Source organism: Micropterus salmoides, unplaced genomic scaffold (genome assembly GCF_014851395.1).
Source record: "Micropterus salmoides isolate LMB-PRFRI ecotype aquatic unplaced genomic scaffold, ASM1485139v1 Ms_hic_scaffold_3657, whole genome shotgun sequence".
In the NCBI taxonomy this organism is placed as follows: domain Eukaryota; kingdom Metazoa; phylum Chordata; class Actinopteri; order Centrarchiformes; family Centrarchidae; genus Micropterus; species Micropterus salmoides.
This window is the reverse complement of record NW_024042992.1, coordinates 1-18,397: the sequence shown is the minus strand read 5'-3', so window position 1 is coordinate 18,397 and position 18,397 is coordinate 1. Positions and strand designations below refer to the sequence as shown.

At 40.5% G+C, this 18,397-nt stretch overlaps 3 protein-coding genes across 4 annotated transcripts; 2 read left to right on the top strand and 1 right to left on the bottom strand.

Annotated features, from left to right (window-relative positions):
* Nucleotides 1-867: 867 nt before the first annotated feature.
* Nucleotides 868-4,674, top strand: LOC119884771. Its single transcript, XM_038695087.1, has 4 exons — nt 868-1,086; nt 3,452-3,589; nt 3,757-4,333; nt 4,472-4,674. The coding sequence occupies exons 1-4, from the start codon at nt 966-968 to the stop codon at nt 4,668-4,670; spliced, it is 1,035 nt and encodes a 344-aa protein (XP_038551015.1). The 5' UTR covers nt 868-965; the 3' UTR covers nt 4,671-4,674.
* LOC119884768 (FYVE, RhoGEF and PH domain-containing protein 4-like) lies at nt 4,674-10,073 on the top strand. 2 transcript variants are annotated; one of them, XM_038695084.1, is made up of 13 exons: nt 4,674-4,939; nt 5,120-5,265; nt 5,949-6,105; nt 6,200-6,338; nt 6,513-6,571; nt 6,720-6,863; nt 7,101-7,273; nt 7,608-7,638; nt 7,750-7,833; nt 7,939-8,064; nt 8,154-8,297; nt 8,724-8,859; nt 9,585-10,073. In XM_038695084.1, the coding sequence occupies exons 1-12, from the start codon at nt 4,697-4,699 to the stop codon at nt 8,823-8,825; spliced, it is 1,548 nt and encodes a 515-aa protein (XP_038551012.1). In that variant the 5' UTR covers nt 4,674-4,696; the 3' UTR covers nt 8,826-8,859; nt 9,585-10,073. The 2 variants fall into 2 exon arrangements, with proteins under 2 accessions (XP_038551012.1, XP_038551013.1); XM_038695085.1 differs by having other exon boundaries at nt 9,482-10,073.
* Nucleotides 10,074-11,738: 1,665 nt separating this feature from the next.
* Nucleotides 11,739-17,144, bottom strand: LOC119884769 (DENN domain-containing protein 11-like). Its single transcript, XM_038695086.1, has 8 exons — nt 16,909-17,144; nt 16,480-16,638; nt 14,509-14,665; nt 14,264-14,402; nt 13,519-13,650; nt 13,236-13,386; nt 12,328-12,396; nt 11,739-11,971 (listed from the first exon to the last, which is right to left on the bottom strand). The coding sequence occupies exons 1-8, from the start codon at nt 17,001-17,003 to the stop codon at nt 11,776-11,778; spliced, it is 1,098 nt and encodes a 365-aa protein (XP_038551014.1). The 5' UTR covers nt 17,004-17,144; the 3' UTR covers nt 11,739-11,775.
* Between the last annotated feature and the right edge of the window lie 1,253 nt (nt 17,145-18,397).

The window sequence follows — 18,397 nt, the reverse complement described above, 5'->3', positions numbered from 1 at the left end:
TCTGGGGCACGCCAATTCAAATTGATAAAGAAACCAATGCCAACAGAGATCTGGAGATAGAAATTGAAAGAATGTGGGGGTTGAAGACAACAATTCCAGAAGTAATAGGTGCTCTTGGTCTGGTAAAGAAAGTGATGGAAAAGTACACCAACAAAATCCCCTATAACATTAAGATACAAGAAATCCAGAAGATTATCCTCCTCAGCAATGCTCATATTTTAAGGAGGACATTATCCATTAAATAAATCCATCACACCCTCATTGCAGTCCATGGACTAGGCTCTATGAGTGAACAAAGCAATACATTAAGAAAAAAATAATATATAGAGGGCTCTCCAGATGTCTAGAAATACAGGTATACAGAAAGGTAGAAATGTTGTGTAGGCCTAAATGTTTTAGAAATTTTAAATGATAATTGACATGAAAAGATTTGGAAAAGGCATTTACTTAATTTTACTCAATCTTTGTTTAACGTTTACTTATTTATTGAATAAATGAAGACGAATAACTTCAATTACAGATGACTGCTGATTAAGGCTACCCGGAGAATACCTAATAAGCCTACTTTTTAAAACATTAAAACAGACATTTTATACGCTTGATCAGTGTAGGCCTAAATATGACACGCGGAGTGTAAATATACAGTGACAGGTTTAAAGCGAAGACGTGTAAACTGCTCAGATCTTGTCAACGTCTAATTGATTTTATGGATTTCTCTTCACAATGGTAAACGCGATGTGTGCTGGCTGATTGGTCAATGTCCTTCATTGGGCTTGTTTCAGTAGCGCGTGGGGATTTAAATGAGAGGCGGTGCTTGTCAAAGGGCCGAATAGATATTAGTGGTTGTGATTGAGCGCGTGAAAGAGTGAACATCAAAGTCTCGGGGACACCGGCACGTCACTCCTCCCTCTCTGTTTCCGGTCCAACTTACTATATTTTGTTGGAGCTGACGCTACTTTGTCACAATGTTTGACATGAAGAAGAGGAACAGTTTGGGCTGCAGCCGCGAGGCGGAGGAGTTCAGACGAGCGGCGGTCAGACGGAAAGTGAAAGGCGCTGCGGTTGACTGCCAGTCCTCACACACAGGTGAGGTACTTTACCAGTATTACTTTTATCCACATTAAGTATATCACATGTTCAGGCATTTTAAGAACTAATTACATGAACTGAAAGCGCTAAATATTGCAGACATCTTTGCGACATAAAAGCCAGCTTTTACCATAGTCTATAGTGTACAGTCCCTCTGTAGATAGCCTGTATCTCCTTTTGGGTTGGCTATGACATGAAGTTGGTAAGACATGAACTAATAAGACACTAAGAATTGATTCTATTAAAAATTAGAGTATTGGGGCTTTAATATGTTTTGCATTTGACAGGCTTCACAGCAAATGCAGAACTGCAATTGTAACAAGTTAGGAGTCCTGTTCTTGTCAGTGTAGAGAAGCTAGTGTTTTTAGTGCATTGTGCATGCAAGTATCTGAATTTAGGCACAGTTGGTGCCTGTTGGCTGCAGTAAAATCTCTTTCCCCTGATTCAGCCTGGACTTTGCCTGTTTGTCTTAAGACCAGCATTTGTCAATCCCTACAAAACACACACACAAAGCCGTTCTGTTCCCCTACTGAGGCAGAGCTATCTGTTTAGATTAGAGAAGTATGTTTGCTCCAATGGTACTGTCAGATGCAGGATTCAACAGTGCCATCCATCTCTCCGACCTGTAGGGTATAATGAAAATGACTCTTTGGCTTGGTGCAAGGCTTGTTGAAAACAAGCACACTTGCATAAACTTTTAAGGCCAACGTTTTTAATTTTTAAGATGAAATTAACATAGGCTTTTCTTTGCAAGAGGGAGGTTAAAAACCTGGAGAAGACGTCTCAGAACTTCACTCAGCTCGAATAAGCGTGTTGTTGAAGTATTCCTGTAAGGAATCTGCACACAATTACAGTATATTATTATTTTTTATTTCCAATATCTTTCCGTTCGTTAGAATATAACAAACTCCAATGTAGAAGCTTTTAAATTATGTATAAATTTGTAGCCTATAGCTGTAGCCTTCAACATGCATCCTCTAATTTTCTGTTAAGATTTTTTGCTTCAGCTGTCGTAAAAAATGCAACAGTCTGTTGGAATGATAGTAGGTCTACTCTATTTATTGAGACAAATGTGGAAGGTTGCTCTTAGACGCTGCTATAATGTGTAAGACTGGCAAAGGTTTGACTTGATGGAGGAAAGAGAGAAGTGAGAAAGCAGAAGCATTACAATGTTGGGAAAGTAGGTTTTAGCCTTCTCCACATGACCAACGGATCTGTTACACTTGAGTAGAGCCAGGAGTGAACAGGCAAGCTTGTCTATGTTATACAAGTTATGGATTATCCTGCATTGAAATTTGGACATAAACTGCAGGTAGAAAACAAACAGTTACACAATTTGAAAGTAGTAAGTTGTTGCTGTGAAGTAAGGATGTCAGTCAAAAGGAGAGTAATGAAGTCGCAGTGAATGCTGTGACGTGTTTAACATGCATACTGTTATTGTTTTTTGAGGATCCTAATTGGATCAAAAACAATAGAAACCAAGAATAATATCTGTATCAGATATGCTTCATCTTCACCTGGAGCATTCTGTACATATAATATAGTATTGGGGCCAGGATTGATAGAAAAGAATAGCTGGCTCGGTGTGTGTGTGTGCATGAAGATGGAGTGGAGAGTACATTTAGCTTCATTCTGATTTTTTACCTTAGAAGGAAATGTTTGATAAACAGTTGGATCTGAAGGCTGATACCAATTGATTCACTTTATCAGCTCAAAGGGAAATAGATTAGCACTGTGGCGAAAAAAGAACATGCACTATAAAAACACCTCACAAACAGCCTCTGCATGACCGACTTAATACCAGTGACCACATACAGGATATCATATCATACAGGCAGAACAGTACAGTAATAAACAGGGCATAGTACTGTACAGCAACACCATGCAGTGCTAAAAGAAAATAATGAATAGTATAAGTGCAGATGAAACATTTTAGCAATAACAAACAAGAGCTTAGTGACCGTACAATAAGGTCAGTTTTTCCATGTGCATGTAAGAAGGCTCAGGAGGAACCTCTGAATCATTCCCTCAAAATGGTTTAACTAAGATGTTGTATTTAGTTTCCTAGGATTTAGGTCCTCCAAAACAAATGCCAAGCCTAGGTCAGAATTCAAAATCAATATATTTTATTTTGATTATAGTCAAATATAGATAATATTTTAATAGAAAAATATGTAAAGTTCTTTTTAAAGACATTAAGATTTGTTTCACTACTTTATAATAGCGCAACCAAATAAATTGACACCTTGGGTTTCACCCAGTATAACTGTGAAAGAAGGTCTGTATACGGAAGTCATTGCCATGCAGTGTGGAAAAATATGTATGTATGGTTCAAGTAGTAACTGTAAACATTTTTTATTAGTGAGCAGTGGAGTGTGTGGCTCGTACAGCTGTGGCCGAGCTTGTGACAGGGTCTGTGGATCAGAACTGAAGTCTAAACCTTGTGTAGATGAATCCCGCAAAAGAAGCCCAGCTAGTGGATCACCTTTCAAACCACAAGGTAGGCTGAAGTCTACCAGCCTACATACATAACCTGAGAAATCAATCCTATCTAAGCAAGTCTATTACTGTAAGTCTGTCACGTATCCTAACTTAATGTGTTGTGGAGTATACTGTACCTTCGAGACATTGAACTATAATCATAAATTAGCTGTTTATCTCTTTCAGCACATCCTAAACCAACTCACCTCCAGAGTCCTTTGAGGGCAGGACAAGCTCAAGCGCACAGTCCCACTGCAGGAAAATTACTGCCTCTACAAGTTAATGGCACAGAGCAAGACCAGAGTCCTAACAGAGGTTGTGTAGTTTCTGTTTCCTGTGCTAGCCCAGCACAAAACTGCCTAGGCTCCCCTAGTCCTGTCAGAGGAGGAAACAGCTTTTTCAATGGAGTATCTGGAGCATGTATCAGCCCTGCCAGACTTACTCAGGGGATTCCAAATCTTAAAAGCAGTCCAGTTTTAGGATCTCCCAGTCCAGGCAAAAGTGGCACTCAGACCTGTAGCCCATTAAGGGAAGGGTGGCACAACACTGCTAAGTTGTCCCCAAGGAACCAGAGCCTTCTGGCAAGAAAAGTGCGGACCCCCAGCCCTGTGCTGGGGAGGATGAGGAGCTATAGCCTTGCCAAGAACTCTAAATCCTGGCTAGGACTGCACAGAAGCCCAAGCAGCAACATGGAAGGACAAAAGAAGAGAGCGGGGAAATCCTTGAGTGTGCCTGACTTGATCTTTTACTTGGATGACAACAGGTTGGATTTTTTATTTGGTCCATGTCTGCTCCTTGATTACCTGAATACCTTCCCGTAGCATGTACAGCACTATATAGAATCCAATCATTTGTGAATATTACTTGAATTTTAAATGATAGATGTACTTTATTTTTGCAGGGTTCCCACCGAAAAAGTTGAACGCTCTCCACCGAAACCGCTGCAATCACCCGACTGCAACGTGCCAGCCATCACCATCAACTCAACAGTTAACCATAGACTCAGTCATGCCACAAATGAAGCCCATTTATTAAGCAATGGCAAAGAGCATTCTTCAGGACAAATGACTGGCATAGTCAGTGGGAAGATTACATGGTAATAAATGGGATTGAAGTAAATGACACAATGGAAGAAGGCAAGATACCCGTAGGACATGGCTCCAAGTTTTCCTGCCAGTGGAATGAGGCAGCTACAAAAGATGGCGAGATTCACGAGGAGTCTAAAAGTGAACAAAATGATGAGCAGAAGATGAAAGAGTGGGGAAGTGAGAAAGATGAAGAGAACACAGAGCAGAAATTGTACAAGATAGCCAATGAACTCCTGCAGACAGAGAGGGCCTATGTGGCTCGTCTCCACCTGCTAGACCAGGTCAGTGTGTAATCTGTTTGTAGCCACCTCCACGAAAACGCAATGCATTTGATACTAAAAGAAAATTAGCTAGTTTTTCAATTGCCTGTTGTTCTTTAGCGATAGAACATTTCTAGTGTAGCAGATCAATAACTGTAAAATTAATTTGAGCGTGTCATGCCTCTGTAACTCCCATCGCAGGTGTTCTGCTCACGCCTAACAGAAGAGGCAGGCCGGGGCTCATTTCCTCCCGAGGTGATAAGAAATATCTTCTCCAACATTTCCTCTATCTACTCCTTCCACAGCCAATTCCTGCTACCTGACTTGGAAAACTGCATCAGCCACTGGTAGGTGTTCATGTCATAAGGGTCCCAAAATATTTGTAGGGAAACATTCCTACCATCTATATGCAAACCTATGTTCCACTCTTGTAAATGTGATTTCTCAGGAACACCTGGGGCGGGGAGAAAAAATCTGAATTTCACACACATGTTGACTGGGACAACACTATAAGTGACTAGCACAGTACGGGCTTTTCTCTATTCTCGGTATTGGAGCGAGCTTCACCTACAGCTCATAGGTCTCTCATCAAAAAATGCCAGTAAAACAAAAGCACCGCATTTTGTGTAGTTGTACTATAATAATCCATCTTTACATAGTAATCAAGTACATGTGTACCTGTTTAGCCAATACATCTATGATAATCCTTCATTGAGCAGTTCAACAATGTATATTCACTGGAATTATACATACTGTATGGAAGTATTAACTACATAAATTTTGAGTTTGAACAAACATGGATGCAAACTGCAACTTTACTGGTTGGCCAAGGCATAAAACCACAAGTAAGTGTAGTTTCATGAGTTTTTACTTACTTACTTTGGTCTTAAGCAAGTCTGCAGTGCAGTATTGGCAGAGCACCACCAGGGAAGATGCTGAATGTTTTGTCTTTATGTAGTTTACATCAGGACTTTCTGATATAATATCCAAACTCTTTAAGACCTTGACCTTCCCATTTCAACCAAACTAGGTATGAGAGCCCAGGCCTGGGTAATGTTCTCCTGCAACATGCACCCTTCCTGAGGATGTATGCCGACTATGTCAGAAACTTTGACCAGGCCTTGGAACTGGTGAAGACCTGGACCGAACGCTCCTCCGCCTTCAGAAACATCATCCAGGACATACAGGTAATCATCAAGAACATACTCAGCAGGGAATGCATCAGTACTTATTCCTATACACCTAAAAGTTCTGAGCAGGATGTGATGTATGCGTTTTTAGAGTCAGGAGGTGTGTGGCAGCCTGACCCTGCAGCACCACATGTTGGAACCAGTCCAGAGGGTTCCACGTTATGAAATGCTGCTCAGGGATTACCTGAAGAGACTGCCCGAGGATAACCCAGACTATGAGCTTGCTCACAGTAAGTATGCTAAACCAGTGCTTAATTGGTCAGTCTACCAATATCCTTCCTCTCAGTGTGTTTGTGTCAGATTTTTATGGTACCTTTCTTTCACTCATAAACTGCCTGTCTCTGCAACAAGGCATTATGTTCCTAATGAGCAGAATGAAATTCCTTTTTGTGTCCTACCTGCAGAATCCTTGCAGTCCATTTCCATGGCAGCCACACACTCAAACAGCGCCATCCACAAAGCTGTACGTTACCATTACATACCATAACATTTACCATCGTTCTAAGTAAGACCTCATCACGGTTACACAACACATTAGTTGTACTGAATGATTGATAGCTATGATTGTCTCCCTACAGATCGTTAACAGTGTTTCTTTTTCTTCCCTGTAGGAGAGCCTGAAACGGCTGCTGGAGATCTATGAGATGGTTGGAGAGGAGGAAGTGGTCAACCCGGCCAACGAGTTCATCAGAGAAGGTCGTCTACTCAAGCTTGCGGCCAGGAACACATCTGCCATGGAGAGGCACCTTTTCCTGGTTAGAATGCTGACATGTATTCAGAAACCGATGCAGACACACTTATTTTTTTTGAGATGAGGATCCATGAATCTTTTCAATCAAAAAATTTTTTGAATGTACATATCAACCCTTTTCTTTTATCTTTCTATCATAGAGAAATCCACAGATTATTTTAAACTGCACTTTTTCTACAGCATTGTAGTTAAGAATGGCCTAAAATGTATATTTAATATGGATTACAACTTTTCTCCACAGTTCAACAACTTTCTGCTGTGCTGCACTCCTAAGTTCAGTCTAGTTGGCCAGCGATTTACAGTCCGCTGCAGGATCGGGGTGGATGGCATGCAGGTGCAGCAGACCACCAATGAAGACCACCCATACACCTTCCAAGTCTCTGGAAAGGAGAGAACCCTTGAGCTGCAGACCAGGTGTGTGTGTGTGTGGAAGTGTATCATACCAGTTGAGATGTATGCATTTTTTACTTCTACTAAGGTTATGTTTTTGGTTCTTTGTTGTAGTTGACATCTCATGTTGCAAACATGTGTGCACAATACATCTAGAGGATTGTGCAGCTTTAGTAGAATGTGTTCTAGTTAGAAAGTACATGTATTTGATTTTCCATTTTAAACTACTCAACTTATTCAACATAATCTTATGTTTTAGGTACAGTTCTTTAAACCTATGTCCAATTTAATTGTACTTCATGTGTGTGTGTGTGTGTGTGTGTGTGTGTGTGTGTGTGTGTGTGTGTGTGTTTTCAAGCTCTGAACAAGACAGAGATGAGTGGATAAAGGTACTGGGGATTTTTTATTTAGTGTTTGGTACAACATATTAAATATTATATGGATTAGAAAAAGATTCAGTAGAGTCAGTTGAGTTTTTTTAAAACAAGTTTTATCTCCAGGTAATTCAGGCAGCCGTTGACGTGTTTCAGAAGAAAAATTACACCTTCAAATTGGCTTCTAAGGAGTTGAATATAGAAGACCCAGTAAGTTTGATCATATTTCCCAAGGGGACTGTATATTTTTATAATCCACTCAGAAAATTCTGTAAGACAATAAAACATGCAAGCTGATGTGCATGTGTTTTACAGACGGAGGAACTCGGCCGACGTGCCCCTCGCTGGATCAGGGACAACGAGGTGACCGTGTGTATGAAATGCCAGGAACCTTTCAACGCGCTTACCAGGAGAAGACATCACTGCAGAGCCTGTGGCAGCGTAAGTGACGAGATGTGATAGCTTTGCGCCTGACACTCAATCCAGGCAAAATCTAATTTTGGAACAATAACGGTTTCTCTGCTCACCAGGTGGTGTGCTGGAAGTGTTCAGACAATAAAGCGGCTTTAGAGTATGACGGAAACAAGCTGAACAAAGTGTGCAAAGCCTGCTACTCCATCCTGACGAGTCGGAGAGGGGAGCGTGTGGAGGGAAAGAAGAACAAAGTACTAGAGGTGAGGCTTGTTTTTTTGATTATTAATTTTTTTTAATTTTTTTTTTTAATGGTTATGTCAAGGGTTTAGCTTTCAAATCAATGAAAATCATACCCCTTAGTCAATTTTGTACTCTATGTAACAGTTTGTATTTTTTTCTAGTTCATCATTACTGCACATGATTTGAATTGATTTAGACTTACTGGAGTCACAAAGACAAGCTCGCTCTCCAATGCAACAAAGGCTGTGGTGGATTAAACCAACTTGACGAACGTTTTGTAAAAGCTGACAATGCATTTCTAGTTTGGTATATTCTGCATAGAAGAGGGAAGTCTGGAAAAGAGGGGAGACACATTTATGTTGCACTCAGGTTTCCCTTAGGCCGTGCATAACAATGGACATAAGTCCTAAACAGCATTTTGTTTTCTTGTATGTGTGGTCTCTCAGCTGGGGGCATCTCCAGTGTCCAGTGACTGCACAATGAGTGGCTTCCTGCTGGATAGTGACAACCCAAAGATAATAGATGTGATCTGTTATCCCCAGGACTGAACCTTATGTCCTCTATCTGTACACTGCTCCACAGGTAAGGTATCTCTGTGATGGAGAATAATGTTAATGACACAAAGTGCTGCTTTTTATTGTCCTTGAAATTATTATATAAGAGTCTATTGCATTTTATTTTCAAATGTTGAGTAATGATGCCACATACTCCTTTTTGTATTTAAAAAAAAAAAAGGGGAAACAGTGAAAAGCTGTTGTGCAGTCAACCACACAAACCGATTCCGAAAGATGATTTGGAGACAACTAAAGCCTTGAGAGTATTCCCTGCTTCTTTTATGAATTAAATCCACCAGCAAAAAAACATTAAATGTGGACCAGGTGTCTACAGTAGATTCCTTTTTATAAGGAATGTGGTAGCTTGAGAAAAGAACAAACTAGTATAAAGTGTCCTATGGTGGTGTGGAGAGCGCAAAAATCCCCCATAGGCTTTCAGTTGGGTTGACTGAACAGGTGACTGCGAGGATCATAACACACAATTCATCACACAAATCATTTTCATAGTCATCAAACCATTCAGCAACCCCATGTGCCATCCATTTTTGTTATCCTCCACTCATTTATTTGGGTTTTCCCATAAAATGTCCAAAAACTCTTCTTGCTACTTTTTAACATCTACAAACCACTGACTGGTTTGTTTCCATTAGGGGTGCCGTCGAGTGGAAAAAGTGACTCACTTCATATCCTGTATTAGGAAAGAGAGCACACTATTCTATTGCAACCTCACTGTGAGACTTCACCCCCATCCAGGGTGTGAAGCCCCTATCCTGTATACCTGTACTGGGCTGCAGTGTGGAGGATTCCCCTCAGGAGCTGGAGGGTCAGACTTGTTTCTCTTTAAGACAATCCAAAACCACCCACACTTTGCCCTGCGATGGCCTGGACCTCAAACAGAGCTGACTGACGTCATGGGCACACACTGTGGCTATGACATCACCACCAATGGCTCCAGATGTGGGATTAATCGTAATGTCAATGATGGAAGTGTCTCAAGTGGTGAGGAATGTATCATCAGTGGCAACAAGTAAAACCACTCATGAATGTTTGAGGTTAGGCGCTATGGAAAGTTCTCATAGCATGCACATGAACAAACGTCAACAGACAAAACAAGTCCATTGATGTTTGAGAGGAAGGGCACCTCAAAAATACGAGAACTGTATTTATCTTACAAGTGGTGATGCACTTTATTTCTGAAATGATTTGCAGTAAAATAAATAAAGTGAAGGTGTTTTAACATGAGTCAGACTATCCCTTCAAATACAAAGACTGCTGCTTCAGCTCTGTACAGCTTGTCTAAAGGTGCCATGCGATGTGGCGTGAAAATATGCTCAAAGTTGTTTTCTTACAACGGACAGTTGAACACATAATTGCATGAGGGTTTCAGTGATACACAGAGGCTCTGTGGGACCATAATTGTCTTATAAAACACATTCAGCTGATCCCATTTCTTCACAGATAATGTTACAGCAATTCAATATTTACACTTAAAACAATTTACAGCTAAACAAACTAAAAAAAAAACATACATTACCAATACATTTAAAAATAATTAAATTTATAAAAATGATCACTGTAAATCAGACAATATCTGAATGATAACCTTTAGCTTGTTGTAGGAGTACATCTTGTATTGGGCACAAAGCCCATGGAGTTACCAAAGCTCAGGGTTAGTTTAGTATGTGTCAAGAAGAGAATGCTAATTAACTTCTCTGTTTTGCTGTTGATGTAGCCGAAAGTATATACTGCTATAGTGTGCTTTGAAATGTACAGATCTTAACATTTACTAAACCGATTCTCTATTATCTATTTTGCAGATGGTAGCTGTTTTAAAAAAAAAAATAAAAAAAAACATTTGCTCATTGTCTCTGAATTGAGAGAATCCTCAATGTGAACTCACCCCCTGAAGGCCTGTCTTGACACTAGAGCTGCAAATACAACTGGACATTTGAATAAAGCATTAAAGACTACAACAGTACTCTTTGTGTTTCAACTTATTCATCTAAACTGCAGGCCCAGCTGACAGCCAGCGTGAAATAAGCCATTTTATATTGCCTCCATGTCAAAGTGGACACTACGCTTGTCTGTTGGGACATCATTAGTCTAAACATTACATGGCAAACGTCATTTGTCGCATTAAGTTCCACTTAAAAAGCAGTGCTTACAGACATGGCTCCTGAAAACAAAGGTTTGACCTGCTTATAATGACATAAGTTAGATTTCCAGAGAGGAGGCCCTGACTCAAAATGAGATGTTTAAATCCAGCACTTGATACAAAGATAGCAACACTGGCAGAGAGGCGGACCTCATATCACACATATGCTGACACACTGTACATAAGAGGGGGAAAAAACAGTATTATTTACAGGAAGGCTACCTCTCTTTTTCACTTTCATACATTAATCCTCAGTATACTTTCTTTCACTAAAAATCTCCATATCACTGGCTTCTTGGAAGAAGTTTCTTGACCTGTCATTCAACTTGATGTGTGAGTACAGTTCAGGCCACTTTAGAGCTCTTATCATCTTGCGTTTGGACCTGCCATCCATGGCATTCATACACGGCTCATTGTTGAAATACTGCAGCTGTATCTGATTCAGAAAATCACTTTCAGTCAGCCAAGAGTCAGTAATCCATCTTAACGGTGAGTTTATCTCTATGAGGCTGTATTAAGTAATAGAATTGACCGCATCACTCTTGGTTATTATACGTGAGAGTTGGTAGTGTTGCTCTTTCCATCAGGTTGTGAGCGAGAAGAAACCACATTTAACAAAAGACGCCCCGGAAGGCATACAACAAGTTATACCAGAGAAATTTCTGCAGGCCCAAACTGTCCTGAAGACTCCAAGAAGCCAGTAGTGCAGCACTCACAGTTCAATCAATGCAAATCAACCCCCTTTTAAAACAGCAGTGATGAAAGGTGGAAAGATGGTCATCTGATGTCTCAACTGCAGCACAGCTGCTCTGACACAAGCAGGGTGTCATAGCCATAGATCTCCATCAGGTGGAGCAGGAACAGCCTGTCTCCATGGGGATCCAGACCCATGGCCCTCACAGTCTCCTGGGTCAGTGTGGGATCGGGGCTCCCGGCCACCTCACTGAGGGTCTGGAAAATCCTGTTGTTCTGCTCCAAGAAAAACCTGGATACAATTTAGAAGGAAGGTGGTAGTTTGAGATGTTGTTACCTGCAAACTATACTTTTTCAGTTTGTTTTGTTCCCTGTGTCCTGTATGCTTTCCTCCTACATTCCTCTGGTTTTATTTCATGTCTCTATGCTGAATAGCAACAGTGATCACAGGGAAAAAGCACTCAAATCAGCACAAACTGCGACTGTGAGAGAAGGAAAAAAGGTGCGGAGATTCTGCCAGGGCCATTAACTCTTTGATTAAAGTTTAATTTACATTAAGTTTAGTAACTGTGCTCGCCGTTCTTCAAACAGTGGTTAATAGGTAGTTACCACACCACGAGGTGGTTAAATGAATCATGTTGTACTTACAGAATAAAGAGATCCTCTTCACTGGACACACAGTCTCCATTCTCCTCCTGGGAGTATAGCAACATCTGCCTACACACACACACACGCACACACACTTTATTTCTAGCTGATCCTTTGAAAAGGAGAGTGCACTATTTGTGATTCATAAATACATATGGAGTATGTACTTGTAGTAGTGGGACATATGCATGTGTTTTAGTTAAGAAACAGTAAAGTTTATGCTAGCATCTTAGTTACTTAAGTGGTGTTTTGTTAGCATGACAAAATTCTAATACAATGTTAACATGCTAAATTTATGTTATGTTATTATGTTGGCAGATATAATGGTTACTATCACCATCTAAGTATAGTGTTTTAGCATGCTAACATTTGATAATTAGCAGTAAACACAAAGTACAGCTAAGCCTGAAGACAGATGAGGTATGTCATTAGTTTTCCGGTATTTGGTCAAAATCCAAAGCAATGGACAAACCTTTGAATTGTCAGTAGCACCAGATGCAAAGTTAAGGGATCATGATAAATGTCTATACAAAATGTCATAGTAATCTATTCAATATTTGTGGAAATATGTCAGTTTGGACTAAAGTAGTGGACCGACATCCCTAAGGCCACACTGCTATAAATAAATAAAATTACTTTGTGAAAGATTCTGCTGCAAAGAAGGATGGTGCAGCAGGATGGTGTATGTGTGACTGACTCAAAATAAACTGCCAATATTCATGGTAATAAAAGGAACATGTTACAGAGTGAAACAGTGTGGCTTATGGATATACATTTTAGTTGTTTTTATTGATCGTTTTGGTCTTTTTATGGGATTTGTTGACAATAAGAATAATGTAGATATATATTCTTTGTAAATTATTGTGAAGTGTAAGCAGTACACCTCTTGTGTTAGCAGTGTTACCTACCTCTGCTCGGTGAGTTTGCGATATTTCTCCCTGTCTGCGGTGCTGAGGCGGAGCAGAGGCTTCAGGCCGTCTCTGCAGGTCTTTACATTCTGATTGTCTACATACACATCATACAGATCCTTCTTCTCCTCAAAGATCTTCTCAGTAGTACCTAAGCATGCAAACACACACATAGGAAGATTTGAGATACAGAAGATGCTAATCATACCTGCAAAATAAGTAAATTAGTCATTTTTCAGTGGGGCTTTTCGCAAACATTAACATGGTTTGAGCATCCACTCACATGCTACGTAGGAGAGCTCGTTCTCCAGGGCACTGATATCGGCCACATTAACATAGAAGAAGGGGCGGAACTCGGGCACAGTGATGCCGATGCCGGGTATGGAGATGTTTGCCAGGCAACAGCAGCAGTACACTGAAAGGGAAGAGGGGGTGGAGGGTGAAATTACGCACGTGAGTGTGGGAGAGAAAGAGAGCAATGTGTGCATGACGTCTCGGCTGTCCATCACTGATACAGCTGGAAAGGAACTGGGTGTACGCTCTTGTAAAATCCTCACACTCATACAATGAATGAGTAAAAGACACAGTTTTCTGAATAGGTTTAGCAGGCTACAGAGCTTTAAAGATCATGTAAACCTTTTTAGAAAGTAAAAACCTGAAAATAATCTTCATCTACTTTTGATGATTTTTAAATTAAAGGAATGTGTTAGTTGTACACTTTGAGAGTTTAAGAACAGATTCAACAAACCAGATAAAACATGTTAACAATGAGCTTTAGGAGAGCTGGTAGGCGGATGTTGTTATCTTCAGACAGAGCTGGCTAGTGGTTTTCCCCTGCTTCCAGTCTTATTGCTAATCTACTGCAAACAGCTACTGGCTCCAGCTTTATATTGAATGGACAAACACGTCATCAGTATCAGTCTTCTCATCTGACTAGGTAAGTAAGCAAATACGCATAATTCCGAAAATGTCAACTATTCCTTTAAACTTCTATTCAAACCCTGTGAATAAATCCAAATGTTTCTCACCTCTGTAGCAGACCACGCCCACTGGTGGAGGGGAGAAGATGAGGATGCGTCTGCGTAGGAGAGCCAGTTTCCACAGCACCATGATCTGCTCCCCGAAGAAGCGGATGAACTGGGACATACAGCCTGCAGGGTGGGTGATCTGGTCCAGAGGTATTCAAACACAGAGGCGCAAAAGGTTTCTGAGTAATGTAGTAATGGTCACAGCCAGAGACATGTAGTTGCAGAAGTGGAAATGTCCCTCCTACCTTCATCTCAGGGTGCATGCTGTGATTGATTGCAGCTCCCCAGGCATTGGCTGGACATGTAGTAATGACACCATCACCACTGGGGGGCAGAAGTGCTCTCTTGTCCTCATAGAAGGCCTCCAGGGGAGAGTAGTGGCCTGGGGACTGAAGCTGGAGCCTGGAGCAGGGGACAAGTAATGACATCCAATTATGTCAACATAGACGTTAACGCAGCACACTGATGGCAGACACACATTAATACTTAAGAAATTTAGGAAAATGTTTAAATTTTTATGTTAAACACATGTAAATGACAATTGATGTTTCCCAGACACTGGATGGCAGTCTGGGAAATATTTGCTCCCAAAGTACAGAGACATAGCTAGACCTCGACTATGCCTATAGAATGTGAAATGTTTATATAAATTAAGGCTTTGTTAATTTTTCTGCAACCACTAACCATTTCACCATTTAGTATTCCCACTATACCAGAAAGAGGGAAGAAGAGAGAGATGAAAAAAGGGAAGGCATCAATAAATGCCTAACTATTTTAACCACCTCGTGATCAACAGTGAGCCCTTTATATAACGGCTACAGCAGTCAGCAGATGGGGAATCTAGAGCTAAGTGGGGAATGATGAGGAAGGAGCATGACCGCTGCATGACTCGAGGCCAGGAGAGGCCAGAGTGTGGGAAATGTGGAGAGGGAAGAGAGGAGGATCAGGGAAAGTAAAGAGGAAGAGGGACTGAATATAGAGAGGGAGGTGTGTGACAAATCTTGGGATGTAAAACTGAAGTACAGGGGCCTGTCCGCACCAGCAGAATGATTAATGGAGTCTAAAGATAGTGGAAGGGCTGCTGAAGGAGATCTTTGAGAAAGAGAAAACAGTTGTCATGGAAAGTGTGAGAGTGGTCAATTTGAGATGAGGGAAAAGAAGGAAGAAGAACTAGGGTAAGAGTTAAAAAGCCCCACGAGCGGCCCCTAGAGGCCATACCTGTGTGTACTGCCATACTTAAAGCATCTTACTAGTGGGACCCAACAGACAAGTGCATTCTGATATATAGAACATATGTGGAGCAACCATATAAAAGCTTTTTTTTTATATTTATTAATAATTCTTTAACTGACAAGGATATATTTTCTAGTTTCACTTGTTTGGTAATTGTGACTAATACTTTGTCGTTCCCCGTGGTGCCAATAATAACCAGTGGATGTGAACATAGACGTATTCAGTGTTGAATGACAAAACAATAAAAAACAATAGCAAACATATCACAATATAGCTATCATTTTAATATAATTTGATTATGTTATTGATTATTTTATCACTTTATTCTAAAATTACTCCTCAGACTTTCGTAGTATCCTAACTGTACTCAGTTAAGTGAAATCTAGGATCTCCCTTGTGAAGACAAATTAATCGTTTTGTTTGGAGACAGCATCTTTAAGCTATGCTCAAACAGTTAATTACAGGACAAAATTATAGTGAGAAAAATTTAACTAAATAAGATTTTAATCATCAATTAGTCATTTACCATGCACACATTTGGTGGTTCCACCTTCTCAAAAACTATGTTTTGCTTTTGTTTCATAAGCTGATCTCAACTTTAAAGCCAACATGGAACATCTTTAAAGTGCAAATGTGAAATTTGGAAATCTACAAAGTTCATGACAAGGAGGGGAAACGTACTATCCAGACGAAGATCGAGTGATAAGTTCAAAAAGCTACAGCTACTAAATAATTGTTGACTGAAAATCTTTGTGTTTTGAAAAGTTGGTTGGACAAAACAAGCAATTTTTCTGTGTACCTCGGGCTGTGGTAAACTGTGAATGGGCAAATTGTTACTGATTAATCCCCAAAAAAGATTAATTATTAATGAAGGTTATCATTAGTCGCAGCCCTGTTTCTAAGTCTGCTGTTCAGTGAAAGTTAACAAGCTCCCGCCAAGTGCATAGGCAGACCACTTTGTTGAACAAACTAGCTCCTCTTACCGAACCTGGTGCTCCAGGAAGCTCATGTAGCGGTAGAGCAGGGTGTAGGAAGGAGAGAGGATCCCTACCGACTTCATCCTCGCCCCCCTCTCCACCGTGCTCTCGACTGGCATGTTGGCAAAACAGGCGAGGCCAAAGTAGCAGCCCTTCCGGAAGTAGCTGTGGATGGAGGGGAGACATGGAGACAGACGAAGCCATGAGTCATGAAAAGCAAAGGCACTGCCAGATGGCTGGGCTTCTTTTTTTTTTTCACCGGGCAACACTTTCTGTCATTCTGTCCTGCCAGGAAGAAGACATGGGCCCGCATCCTAATGCTCTAAATCAGCTTCCCTCACTTGGTTGTGTCCTTGTAAAGATATAAAGAAGATGAACAACTTCTTCTGCTTTGCAAATGCTTGTACTGATCGCACATGCATAAACATAACTTACATGAAGTCTGTGGTGACTCGGTGGGAGCCGCTGGCGATGGCTTTGAACTCCACTCCCTCCAGATCCATGTCTTTGGGCAGACACCACTCCAGCATGTTTCCTATCACACCCACACAACAGAGAGATCATATTAAAACACACAGGCGAGCAGACAAAACACTGATACACGACCAGACTGTAAATATATTATCGCATTATTTCTGACACAGCCCATCTGGATTCCTTGGAATTCATTCTGTGTCAGTTGGGCGCTGACGCTTGAGCGGGCAGCTGAGCAAATACGGCCTGATAGGAGACAGAGAAAGTGACTCAGCCTGTGCGGGTTTTCAATCTAATCATTAGCTACATGTATCAGTCAATGGAGTTTGCTAAAGATATGAGTTGATCGGTTACCACAGAGCCACCTGTGGCTCAGCACCAGGGATGCTCTATTGCCACTTTGACAGCTGTTACTGACTTGAAGCATTTAACTTTGAGTGTCATGCAGTGCAAAGTGCCAAAGCGCCTAAAGCTATTTCCTGTACACACAGACCAGCAATAAAAGGTTAAAATTACATTTTCCATTTCATTACACATCACATTTGTGAACAAAAACACAAATCTGAATGCTTTGCTTTGATTTGTGATGATTTATGTGTGTTAAGAAATTATCCTTAAAACGCTATTTTGTCTAAGCATTCGGTCTGCCTTTTATAGCATTATTATAGGTGAAATATTTGAATGAATCCTAATCCTATTCGAATTAATCCTCTACTTGTACTAGTACAGTGTAGACTACATTTTTAAGTCTCATTTGTTAACTTAAAAATAAGGAACCACTGTTGCATCTCTTTCCACCCTTTCCATCCTTCTCTTGCCTCATTTCCTGACAGTTCTCTGCTGTAATCTCTGTGATAAAAACGGTTAAATAAGAGTGAAAATATATGGGGAAAATATAATATTTTCTGTCAGATTAGCTCTAATGAAAAACAACATGTATCAGGGAATTCAAGGCACATAAGCTATAAAAATGTTTTAGGGTGGATTGGTATTTTAAATAAGTAGGGTGGGGCAAATTTTTATGTGTTTTGTGATATCTTGCCAAAACACTGTCATAATAGTGTCTGCTTTGTTGTGATGCTGAGGCGGAGGTATGTTTTTATTTATGATTTACCATTAGAGTAAGATTTGAGTGCAAACTGAAGATGTTTTGGTGTAAGCACTCAAAATACAATGGCTCTGTGCAATTTGTACCACACTGTTTCATCTTGGTTGTTTGTAAAATTCTGCAACTGGAGCCTTTCCTCTCCTCAGCCTTTCTGAAAATATACACGAGTCTACAGAGCTGCAGCCGATCCACCAGAGCAGCTTCACGTGGAAATTGTAAAGCCTTTCTGTGAAAAGAAGCAAAGTCCTGGAACTCACTACCCAATCACTTGAAATTTGCGGCAAACTTCACCACTTTAAGAGGGCTATCAAATCCTGGTTAATTCAGCGACAAACCTAAATG

Excerpts from the sequence above, each read along its gene's own strand:
- LOC119884771 (XM_038695087.1), top strand. The coding sequence starts at position 966 with ATGTTTGACATGAAGAAGAGGAACAGTTTGGGCTGCAGCCGCGAGGCG. Across the intron at positions 3,590-3,756 it reads ATCACCTTTCAAACCACAAG|CACATCCTAAACCAACTCAC; the intron begins GTAGGCTGAAGT and ends TATCTCTTTCAG. Across the intron at positions 4,334-4,471 it reads TTTTACTTGGATGACAACAG|GGTTCCCACCGAAAAAGTTG; the intron begins GTTGGATTTTTT and ends TTATTTTTGCAG.
- LOC119884768 (XM_038695084.1), top strand. The coding sequence starts at position 4,697 with ATGGAAGAAGGCAAGATACCCGTAGGACATGGCTCCAAGTTTTCCTGC. Across the intron at positions 6,864-7,100 it reads TGGAGAGGCACCTTTTCCTG|TTCAACAACTTTCTGCTGTG; the intron begins GTTAGAATGCTG and ends TTTTCTCCACAG. Across the intron at positions 7,639-7,749 it reads ACAGAGATGAGTGGATAAAG|GTAATTCAGGCAGCCGTTGA; the intron begins GTACTGGGGATT and ends TTTTATCTCCAG.
- LOC119884769 (XM_038695086.1), bottom strand. The coding sequence starts at position 17,003 with ATGCTGGAGTGGTGTCTGCCCAAAGACATGGATCTGGAGGGAGTGGAG. Across the intron at positions 16,639-16,908 it reads CGAGTCACCACAGACTTCAT|CTACTTCCGGAAGGGCTGCT; the intron begins GTAAGTTATGTT and ends CTCCATCCACAG. Across the intron at positions 14,666-16,479 it reads TTCCTGGAGCACCAGGTTCG|GCTCCAGCTTCAGTCCCCAG; the intron begins GTAAGAGGAGCT and ends CCCCTGCTCCAG.